Below are 12494 nucleotides of genomic sequence, written 5' to 3'. Positions count from 1 at the left end.
TGTACAGGAGAATTGTCACAGGAGGAGATTGCGCGGGGACCTGCTCAATGGGTTCATGCTACGGCCTCCAGTAAGTAGGTCCTAGGAGGAGGGTGGGGCCCAAGGTGGGGAGAGGGGAAATGGCAGGAAGAGGTAGGAAATGCTCATAAAGAGGCAAAATAAAGGTCAGAAACGAGCAGAAAGATGCAAAATAAAGGTCAGAAACAAGCAGAAATAGGCAGACTAATGGGCAGTTCGAGCAGAAAGAGGCAAAATAGAGGGCAGGAGCGAGCAGTGAAGAAGCAGAAAAATTAGCAGAAAACGAGCAGAGGAGGCACAAACCAAAGGCAGCAGAGGGTGGTGGACTGTGGGCAATCTGGCAAGTGAATCTGGACAGGTGAACTAATGCAGGGGTAGATGGCACAAGGACCTTTAAACATGACTCAGGCCTGCCATTGAACCCCGTGTGTGCGGTTTAAAAATGTAATTTTTGACCTGGCAAGATAAACCTCTTGCCAGCCCCAAATATTTCTTTTTAAAACATAAGTCACCCATAAGGTATACCCAAAACAGCCCAGAGAGCAGGGGGCAGTGTATTTAAAACCTTGCACATGTAGTTTTCATGTGTCCTGGTAGAGAAAACTCCTAAATCTGTTTTTTCACTCCTATGAGGCCTACCCCTCCCATAGGATATCATTTGGTTACCTTATTACATTAAGTAAGTGCTAACTTTTCATTGGAAACAGGTAGAAATGTCATTGTTAGTCTCAAAAGAAGTATAATTTAATATCATCTTTAACAGTAAAGATGGACTTTAAGTTACAAATCTGAAAACACAACTTTTAGAAAGTTGTTATTTTCCTGTCCTAACCATTTGGTGCCTGTAACCTTTGCCCCATGACTGTGAATAGGCACTTGGCCTTTGTGTATTTCTCCCAAACACTGAGACAAAGGGGGGCCAGGAGTTGTCAGAATGGGACATCCTGCAGAAAAATTAGCAGAAATTGAGCAGAGGAAGCACAAACCAAAAGCAGCAGAGCGAGGTGGACTGCGGGCAAGCTGGACAGGTGAACTAACTCAGGGGTAGATGGCACAAGGCCCTTTAACATGACCCAGACCTGCCATTGCACCCTGTGTGTGCTGCTTAAAAATGTAATTTTGACCTGGAAAGATAAACCTCTTGCCAGCCCCAAACCTTCCTTTTTAATAAATATGTCAGTCACAAGGTGTACCCAAAACCGCCCAGAGAGCAGGGGGTAGTGTATTTAAAAACTTGCATATGTATCTTTGAGTTTTCATGTGTCCTGGTAAAGAAAACTCCTAAATCTGTTTTTCACTACTAAGAGGCCAAACCCACCCATAGGATAGCATTTGGTTACCTTATTACATTTAGTAAGTGCTAACTTTTCAATGTGAACAGGTAGAAATGTCATTTTGACCTGGCAAGATAAACCTCGTGCCAGCCCCGAACCTGGCTTTGTAATACATATGTCACCCATAAAGTATGCACAAAACAACCTAGAGGGCAGTGCATTTAAGAACTTGCACATGTAACTTTGAGCTTTCGTGTGTCGTGGTAGAGAAAAACTCCTCAATCTGTTTTTCACTACTGCAAGGCCTACCCCTCCCATAGGATATCAAGTGCCAACTTTGCATTGGGAACAGGTAGAAATATCATAGTTGGTCTCAAAAGAAGTATCATTTAAAATCATCTTTAACAGTAAAGATTGAGTTTAAATCACAATTCTGAAAACACCACTTTTAGAAAGTTGGCATTTTCTTCTCCTAACTATTTGGTGCCTGCAACCTTTGTGAATAGGCAGTTGACAATTGTGTATTCCTCCCAAACACTGAGACAGAGGGGGACTAGACGTCAGAATGGGACATCCTGCAGGATGGGAGGAGTGGAGCTGTTCTCTGCCCTAATTACATTTTAAAGCGGACACCAGCCTTTTGCCACACTGACCTCTTGGAGCCTGGGCAGGGGAAAGGGGGGGGGGGGAGTTTCCTGAATCAGATGTAGAAAGGCCTAGAAGTTTCTCCCACTTCAAAGGCTGGCAACACGTATAAATATTAGATGCTCAGACCAACTCTTCAGTTCACTCCAGGACCTGTGGAGGATCCCCACCCCCAGAAGGCTTGCCTTGTACTTCAGAGGACCGCCCTGCTGCTTGAGGCCTGCTTTGTAGTTCAGAGAACAGCCCTGCTTCTAGCTGAGGACTGCGTAGCTGCTTAAAGCCTGCCTTGTACCCTCGGAGGACTGCCCTGTTGCATGTAACCTACCTTGCTGCTTGATCACAGGACTACCAAAGTGTTTCCAAGGGCTAGTTGGCTGGCTTCCTGCTCTGAGCTACAGTGACTCAAAAAGCTCCAATAATCTTGAACCCACACCTGGAATTTGCCTGAAATGAGTCCTGCCCTCCAAGTGGTACCCTTCCAGTCCAAGACCCCTGGAATTGGTGGGAAAGATGCCAAAGCAGCCAAAAAACGAAACTTATGACATGGAAAATCTTACAGAAAAAGTGGCCTGAGAACCGACAGGAGATCTGCTTGCTGATCCACCCGAGTGGCATGGTTGGTCCACCTGACTGCCCAGTAGTTCAGCAGTAAATTCTGTTCAGCTTCTACTCTCAGGAAGGGTATCGTACCTCATGAAACTCTCATCGGCTACAGTATACAGCTTCGTCCCACTGGAGATATTCAGCATACAAAAAAGTGACATGGTCTGAATGTAGGAATCTTCACTGTGGCTTCGTCCAATGGCTCCCCAAAAATGACTCCTCTACAGACACTGGCAGCTACCTTGCCTTGCTGAATTTTACCTTCTCAGGAATTTTTCATTAACATTTTCTTCTAAGTCCAAAGGTAAGCCAAGATCAGACCCAATCTACCTTGTGTAGCCAAATCTACGTTCCACCACGGTCGGCCATACCTTTTGACTTTGTCCTGGTTCCTGTGTGACTGTTGGCGCTTTGATCTTTTAGGTGCTATTTTTCATTAAAAGGTTTACAAATTCATAACTCCTGAACTACTGATTGGTTTTAATTCATTTTAGTGTCAAGTTATTTATTACATTTTATTCTGTTCTTCTAAAGTGATGTGGGATTGATGTGGGCAAAACATTGAGACTAAGGGCCTAATGTAGATCTCAGCCGACAGGTTACTCCGTCACAACAGTGATGGATATCCTGTCTGTTGAAATATAAATCCCATTATATGCTATGGGATTTATATTTCAGTGGGCGGGATATCCGACACTGTCACCCTAAGAGACTGATTTAGAGTTTGGTGAAAGGGTTCCTGTATCAGAGACATGATGGATATCCCATGCCCCGTATTGCAAGTGTAATTGGATATACTGCACTTGTAATACAGCATGTGTGACAGAGTAACTCATCTGCTGAACTGTAAGTACGGCCCTGTGCCACAACTGCTGGTATATACAAATACTGGTGATGCCTGATGACCAATCACTTTATATTGGAAAGTATGATTCAAGTTTATTATTAATTTTTTCTTCTGTCTGGGGCATTGTTGTACATGTAACCCAAATGTCCAAAGGATGAAAGGCTGGACCATATGAAGAATGGTGCCATTTAGAAGAGCCCTCCCTCTTCCCCCTCAGCCTCTCAAGCTGATTGTGAACAATGCCAGTTCAGTGTTCAATGTAAGCAGGCACAGAGGTGCCTAAGAAGTGGTTAGAAGTTCTAGATTGGAACACTCAGGACATCACTTCTTCCCCAACAGATGTCCTTGGAATCACCGCATCCAATCAAAAGGCACTTCTTCAGTTCATTAAAAATGTAAGCTAGTAAAACCTACATATTTGGTGACAACTTTGATAATTAATTAAACTTCATCTTCTCTCTTTGATGGTCATCTTCGTCAATGATGTGCTGTACTGTTCACTGTTAGTGCTCCCTAATCCCCCGCATTCTAATTTGTATTTTTACAGAGGGACAGATCCACTGGGAGCGCAAAGACAAACCCAAGCAAGAAGATGTGCCCTATTGGTATCAAGCACCCTCTGCGGAGGTGGAGATGACATCCTACGTGCTCTTGGCGTACATGTCTCAATCCCATGTGTCCAAAGAAGACCTTGGCACAGCGTCACAGATCGTGAGCTGGCTCTCCAAGCAGCAGAACCCATACGGGGGCTTCTCTTCAACCCAGGTAAAAGGCACAAAGAGTGACAACAGAAGTGCCCCATTAAATAACAATGTCCAAATATCACATCTAGAAGATGTCTTTTGTGTGTTATTGAACCACATTTCATAGAGGGCAGGTCTGTTAATGGGACAAAGACAACTTCTTCTAAATATCATGCTCTGCTCTCATGTTGCCTTTTTAATTCTCTGGTTCTTCAAAAGGACTCCCATTCACAGAGGTGAAGGTTTAATTTCCCTTCCATTGAAACATGAATGTCCTCACTAATGCAGAACATTATCTGTGAACAATGTCAGGCCATTAAACCCTGACAGAGAGTGATCTCCAAGAATTATTTGAACACTTCTGATCATTCACGGGCAAAGACACTTTAAGGCATTGAAGGATGGGATGGCAATGGATTTCCATGCTCAGGTTAATAGGTAGACCATGTTGGTCTTCCAGAGGAGAGATCTACCTGATTCATGAACTGCATACATGCTATTCTGAGCTAATAGTGAATGGTGGCTCTACCTCACAGACTACGTCTAGTTCTTTTGGGAGTAGTTTTCTGAGATATGGGTGGTTGATGCAGAGGCCGGTGTCTTCATGGATGGTTTCACAGAATAAACAGAAGCTGCCTCAAAAAGAAATGTGATGTCACTTGTAGCAGCATATTGCATGTACTAGTCAGTTCCCATCATTCTGACAATCTGTAGTGTCTTTCATTTTCCTGCCAGTGGGTACGTGCTGGTGCGTTGCCAATTTCAGGTTCTTAAAGATGTGTGGATGGTGATGTAGGAGAATTGTGAACTACCACTCAGTCATTGTTTGGGGAGAGACTTGTAGCAATGATTAGCTTGTTAGTGTTTGCACAGGTGAATAGACCTGATCTGTGTGAGTGCATCCGATGATCCGCTATTCTGTAGGTGCAAGTGTGGTGGCGATGTGGCACTCCAGCCAGTGAGGGGGCGTAGGTGCGTGGTCACTGTTACAACAATTTTGTGTATGGGCACTTTCCAGTAACCATGTTGCCTCCATGTTCCTAGGATACCGTGGTAGCTCTCATGGCTCTGGCCAGATATGCCGGGGCCACCTTCAGCGAAAAGGGAGATGTCACTGTGACTGTCAAATGTGGGGGCGAGATCCAACAGCAGTTCCATGTGGACAACAAGAATCGGCTTCTGATGCAGCAAGCACCACTTGCGAAGGTTCCAGGAGAATACACAATATCGGCAGCAGGGAAGGGCTGTGTGTATGTGCAGGTAAGTGAGGACTCATATTTTGGGATCTTTTTGTTATAAACAGTATCCTGCCATAGAACTTATGAATTTCCCACACAGGAGCTCTGAATGATGAATAGTTTGGGATCACTGGAATGCAGCTGAAGGACTGCTGTGTCACCCCAGGCTTCTTCAGGGAGAAGAAAGAAGTCCCCGAAATGTCGGGCATTTGTAGAATGAAAGCCTCAGATTTTTGTAGACAAGAGATAGAAAGTTCAAGCATAGGTTTATTTTATCAGTGTGAGATGCATGAATTCCTAGGAAGGAGGGCCAAATATTTCTTGGTGGTTAGACTGTAATCCTCCTTCTTCTCTCTGTAGACAACCCCAGCAGATGAGCATTAGTTGGCACAAGAAATGCTAAGTTATGCAGACAGCCGCACTCCCAAATATGGCATTTTGTTTACTGAATGAGGCTACAGACATTTCCTGAATAAAAGCCCCTCTTGTAGATGATTGTTCCGGGTACAAATTCTTAACATATCATGTTGGATCCATTATGATTAATGCAGTACTTAATTTCAGCCGGTGGTTTCAGGTGGGGGCCCACCAACATTCAGTTTTGGGGCCCGGCTCATTTTTCCTCATCACACCATTACCCAGTGCAAGAGAGAGAAAACACAAAAGGAGAAAAGGAAGAAGAGAAAGACAGTAAAACAGTGACAAAGAAAGAAAGCAGGGATGACACAGAACCTCAAATAGTGAGATAAAGGAGCAGGGAATCTCGGATGGAGGATGGAAAAATATGGGATGGAATGAGGACTAACATGTCTCGGGATTCGGACCCCCCACTTTTTGTAGCATTAGCCATGGGTTTCTGAGCTGAATGTTTAGTCCCCAGCACTTATTCTGTTACAAATTAATCACTGTGTTTATGCAAATATATGGATATGAACTTGGAATGAAGCCTGGAGCTTCCTGTGATTGGAGCCCCCATCACCATAGGCCATTTTTTGGGGAAAATTATTAAATAAATCCCATTTATCAAAAATGCAGTACATGAATCTTTAACAAATTACTTCTCTGCAATTCATTGGCATTTATTTTCATGAGATTTTTCCAAAATTTAAACGTTATTCAGTAAAGTCGGAACCCAGTTCAAAAGGTTTTTCCCTGGAGGCACCATTGGAATGTCAGGTTCACAATGGGATAAGAATCCAGACCTTTGCTGCATGGAGTCCCTTTACCAGAACCTCCTATTGTCCGATTCTTGTCCAGGATTTTTCCAGGATTTCCTTGATGATTTCCTTGATGAGATCCATCAGATTTCCTACAATGGATTGCAACACTCTCAGCCTGAAACCCTCAGTTAATTTCCATGAACGTTATTCATCTACAGGTCTAGGCTTTCCCTCTGGTGCTCTGCATTTTCAAGTATAAAAGCTGACAATGTACATAACCTTTCTTTTGTAAGCTTCTAGAGTATCAAAGCCCAGAAACACACACTCCTCAAGGCTTTTCCTGGGTTAAATCTATTGATTTAGCATAATCTCCTTCTTGGTGTTTCCATTCTTTTTATGGGTCAGATTCTTGGACTGCACCAGGCATTTTCTAAGTGAGATCTTTCAAATAATAAGTCCATGAGCTGAAAAACCCTTGATCTGAATGGTTCTCCTGAATGGGCCGGCTGGTGTTCCGTGGACAGTAGACCTTGATTTTTCAAGTTTTTCTGTATCTAAGACCAAGGAGATGAGACCGCAATACTCAATGGTTCGTTTAAGTTACATTAATAAAATATTTTTAAAAGGCTTCTCAATAGCAACAAATCTGAAAACTACCTCCCTTTTTTATTTGGCGCTCTCTCAGATTTACTCAATTTGCTTATTTAAATTTTTTCCTGGCAGACAACTTTGAGGTACAACATTCCGCCTCCGAAGAGCGATGCCACTTTCAAGCTGGCTGTAAGGACAGATCCGGAGAGTTGCACAGAAGCAGCGAAATCAAAGTTCGGGGTCACAGTCACTGCCAGGTGAGAATCTCTTACATCATGATTATACCACATACTTACCAGGTTTCCATCATCATGAAAATGTCCAGCCGTCGAGGAAGCATCTAAATGGGGAATTAAGTAAAGCTTCAAATTGAAATGTACTCGTGCAATTGTGTAAAATATACATTTGTCATGGTTTTTGTGGGTGCACCACCCTACAAGCCCTTATTTCAATAGTTTAAAAAACGTAAGCACAATATAGTTGTATTTGTTTTTATTCTCAGGGAAATAAGTAAAAATGCTTAATAAATTAAATAGATCTGCATTGTGTCTTGGGGAAGAAAAACGTTATAATATATATCATTTTTATGTCTAATAACTAAACAATGGAACATTTTGAAAACAGTTAAATGTCAAAAACCCACCCACATTCATGAAATGTTGCTGGGAGCACAGGTAATGCTGCACCTGGTTACCAGTGAAGTGTTATTGAGATGGGTGCCAATTCGAGTCACTTAGCAGCATTAGTGACCACCATTGACTCTCTGGAGGCATCAGAAAGCTACCTTAATGGAGATAATGGAGAGGACAGGCCTGGTGGCTCTGTAATTCTTCATGTGGAACCTACCTGCAGAATGTTCATCTCCCACGCTTCCTGCCACACTTGGGGTTTTTCCATGTAAGTAAAAGATGGCAGGTTGCCCCAAGGTTACCTTCTGTTTTCTATCCTAAAATCTCTAGAGTAAGATTCTTGGAGGACGGATTTTACTACTGAAAGAAGTACACCTGCTTCCTCAGATGTTTTGCTTTGGTTAGTAACATTGAGCTTTCTTTTAGTTGAGGCCCTTAAAGGCGGTCTCCAGAAAGGTGATATGTCTGTGATTGGTGACCTTGCAAATCTATTTGACAATAGCATCACTATTGCTTCAGAAACACTTTACAGTAGAAACTGTGATGACACATAGATTGAAAAAATGGGAAGGTTATAATAATTAGGATGACATTAATCATTACTTAACAGTAACACAGTCACCAAACAGCTTTGTATTACAAAACTACATTTCTTTGCCACAAGTAAACATCTTTTCAGTGTAGTAGGAGATTCCACCATACTCTTGTAGTGTTTGGGTCTCCGCTCACTGTTGCCACCAAGGGATCCACTTGGATCCACTCTTCCATGTGTCCACAGCACAATGATTCTTTGATGGTTAGGAAATGTTAAAATCATATATTTGGATTAAATAAGCGACAGAGAAGATGAATCTGATGGATTCTAATGTGAAAATGGGCCTACTTCTATATATTTGGAAACTTTTAAAAAACAGAGTGGGGCAGAACAGAGCGCAGCCAGGATTTTGTCAATAAACAACCCAGCAAATCTTACTTTTAGCAGATCAATTTCACAGCATAAAACGTTTTAGTGGAAAACTATTGAAAAAAAGTGTTCCTGTTGGAAAATTATCCAACAAAAACTTTTTTATCTGAAAACCTGACCTCATAGCTGTAGTACACCTTCCCTATAATCTCATGCGGAGAAAAAGTGAAGTTCTCTGATAAAATAATAGGGGGTAAGTTATCGTGGACGGGTGGGTCGCAGTGCGAGATGTGATTCACCTCCACAAGCCCTCAGTTGCCCATTTTGCCTCAGAGAGCCAAAGTTACTCGTCCGTGAGGAGACGCAGTACAGTTGCGCCCTCCACCATATCCCTAAGCCACAACCAAAACACTTGTGAAAGTTGAATGGTTTCTCTAAAACTATAGGGGCATGATGTCTACAGATTTTTAGGGCAGGAGAAATTTGCCTACATATAGAGGATTTGTATAGCCTTATGATAGCTATTGCTTGATGTGTTCATTTCAAATAGCTGTTGTCCAAATGGCAAGACCAAGATATATCTTTGGACAATGTTAAACTCATGTAATTGAACTCATTTACCCTATCCAAAGGTTTTCCCTCTAACATGATGGAACCTATGTAAGACCGATATGGGATAATGGCCATGAATTTAGTTTTTTGGTGATTGATCACCAACCCACGGTCATTGCGGAAAGACAGGAATCTATCTATCAAGATTTATAGGCCTGATGGTGTCTTAGATATAAGTAAAGGGTCATCTGCAAACAATAAAGAAAACAATGGGGGCACAAAAATGCTTCCCTCACAGACACCTTTATGGACATAAACCTTCTCAGTCAGTTCACCCCCAGCGGACTTGGGCGTACGTATCCTGACAAATAAATATAGCCAAAAAGTCTAACAGGATCTTATTGTTCTTCAGCGTCTCCCATAGTTTAGAATGGGGGCTAGGTCGAACGTGGATTTGAAGTCCACAAACACCAGGTATAAGTGGGACTTTTCAAGTAGAACAGTTTTCCAGTAGATGGTAAAAAATCTGGTCCACTGTGCTAACCTGGCTTTGAAGCCCTCTTGGAGATTCGACAAAGCACTGTGTTCCTCTAACCAGTGGTCGAAATGATACAATATCTGTCTGCAAAAGATCTTTTAGTCTCACCAATTAGACTAATAGGTCTAAAATTAATGGGGGGAATCCCTAGGGACCTTTTTATGCACAGGAACAATTGCAGCCGCTTTCCATCTATCTTCCCTTTTACAATTAAGTTGCTTCGCATGTTCATATAGGCAGAACAGTTGTTTGGATCAGAAAGATAAAGATCAAGGGCATCATAGTTAGCATGCTGTGAGCAAATAGAGCTGGTAAGATGCGTAAGAGCGTTATCCAAGGCCCTATTCGTTTTAGCTATTAAAATGGGCTAAGCAGCAACAATGAGCATTCACTCTAGGCCCGGTATTAGAAGGGATAAAATCCACTATATGTGAAAGGGAATGCTTACAAAGTGCCTGAATATATTATCGCCCGCGGTCCGTGCAGGTAAGAGCAGTGAGACGGTGGAGCGCGGGGGAGGATTTTTACGGACGATGATGAGGGAAATTGATGATTTATTTAATTTCCCCTCGTCTTCGTTCGTCGGAATCCTGCAACCAGGCCTCGCTGCTCTTACCTGCACCGGCCGCAGCTGTATATTATTCAATGCGCAGTGCAGGCCATTATGATCGCTATCTACCCCAGGAATGACTTTTTTGTCTATACCAAAGTTCCAGAGGGGAAGAGCAATCAGTACATAGTCGATCCTGCTAAAGGCACCTGGACGATTAAACGTATAAAGGACAGTAGAAGCAAAGGGGGTGCACCCATCACAGGCCCTCAGCCCCAATTTTAGTGTAAGTGTCAATAGCTGGTGCACTGCATCTGTCCAGCGTTTTATTGGGGGGCAGTTAATGATGGAACACCCCAGGCCTCATCTTCAGTTTCAAGGATGGTATTAGTGTGGTTGTATGGCATTACAACGCGGGCTTTTACACCGCGTGCCATTACAACACTGTTTTTATAACGCAAGTCGTTACAACGACTTGCGTTGTAAGCGCTGGATAGTGGAATAGTTTAATTATCTATTCCAACTCCAGCCCACGTTACAGTAGGGAAGGTGTTGGAATAGAAAATTAAACTATTCCCTATCCAACAGCGCCCTCCAGCGCAAGTCGTTGTAACGACTTGCGTTGTAAAGGCAGCGTTGTAATAGCAGCGTGGAGTAATGCCCGCGTTGTTATGGCTGTTTACCATTAGGGTCATTGTCAAAAGATTTAAATGTTGTATTGAAATCACCAGCACTAATTAAATTATCCTGGATGACCCTTAGGTTCGGCCAATGCCAACTTGATGCCCACCTCTAGATTTGAAAGGACGAACTGGGGTGGGAGGAGTTTCAGTTACAATACCATTAAGGAATGGAACTCCCTTCCACTTTATCTTAGGAGGATTTCCTCCCTGCTTGAGTTTAGGAAACTACTCAAGACATGGCTTTTTAGAAACTAGTTTTTCCTTACACAGTATGCAGAACCAGAAGTGCCTAGACACTCATAAGTATTAGTGCGCTATACAAATTATAATAATCATGTACAAAAACGATTGGTATGGGGGGATTAATATATAATTTTTTTATATTAACATAGGGAACATTTAATTACTCTAGCTCCAGTCTTCAGTACTTCAAAGGTTTTTAACCTAAGTAGATTTAAGGCACACAACACAGTGGGACCGATCTTCAAACAAATAAATTGCACAAAAACATACAGAAATACATAAAATATATACAGACCAAACAATACTGAAAACACCTCTACGTTGCCAATACCCTAAAGTGTTATCTTTAAATATAGTGTTCACCCATTAAGTCTAGGTGATACACTCCGAGGTAGTCAAAAGTGTACACTGAGGCAAACGCACCTTTTCTTTAGCTCTCTTGTGTCACTCAAAAAGTTACAAATCACTCAATGTTAATTTAGAGTAGACTCCTCCAAAGTAAATGTAATACCCCTTGCGTATATATACAAATTACAATAACGTAACATAACATAACAAATCCTCTCCTGTGAGTGGCCAGATGTTGAGTTGTCGGTGTTGCTCCAAACCCCCTTAGACCTTCATCCAATATTTGCATTGTGAAAGGGTGGGGAAGATTTTATTTTTGAGGACCATTTTAATCTTGTCTACTCTTGACTCATGATCGAGTCCAAACAGGATGGCATTACAAATGTCTCACTCCTCTTTCTGCTTCCACAGCTACATCGGAACCCGGGAGACTTCGAACATGGCCCTCATCGTGGTGGACATGGTGTCAGGGTTTATTCCTGTGAAGAGCTCTGTGCGAGAGGTGAGATGGGGCAATTATGGCTCAAGGTGAAAGGTAGTGGTGGGATGTTGTTCCATCCGGAATCTGGATTGTAAATTTGCTATTTCCTCTAGATTTCCTTTCCTGAATGGAGCACATTTCTGACTGTTACAACACTCACAAAAATACTCAGGAGTAATTCTGAAAATATGACAGTGGTAGATTTCCTGGAGTTCTCCAAGGAGCACAAAGTAATCATGCAGGCTTTTCACCTAGTGGAAAATTATGACACCGAAATGTTCATGGGCACATTTCTCACATTTTATTTTCTAGGTTTGTTCTTATTTTTATCATGTGGAAACATCTCTTACTCTACACACCATGAAATATGAGAGATTTCTCTTCTTTTCCAACCTGTTCCTTGCAAGGCCACCCCACATATAATGCCCACTTTCATGTCACTGACCT

General features: G+C 42.3%; 1 protein-coding gene across 1 annotated transcript in view; it reads left to right on the top strand.

The window, feature by feature from the left end:
* Positions 1 to 12494, top strand: part of LOC144768019 (alpha-2-macroglobulin-like protein 1) — a 325643-nt gene that overhangs the window by 295078 nt on the left and 18071 nt on the right. The window contains 4 exon segments of the mRNA XM_078651415.1: positions 3935 to 4152; positions 5175 to 5390; positions 7252 to 7376; positions 11978 to 12068. Coding sequence (XP_078507541.1) covers positions 3935 to 4152; positions 5175 to 5390; positions 7252 to 7376; positions 11978 to 12068 — 650 coding nt within the window.

Source organism: Lissotriton helveticus, chromosome 7, assembly GCF_964261635.1.
Source record: "Lissotriton helveticus chromosome 7, aLisHel1.1, whole genome shotgun sequence".
Classification (NCBI taxonomy): Eukaryota; Metazoa; Chordata; class Amphibia; order Caudata; family Salamandridae; genus Lissotriton; species Lissotriton helveticus.
This window is presented reverse-complemented; position numbering and strand designations above follow the sequence as displayed.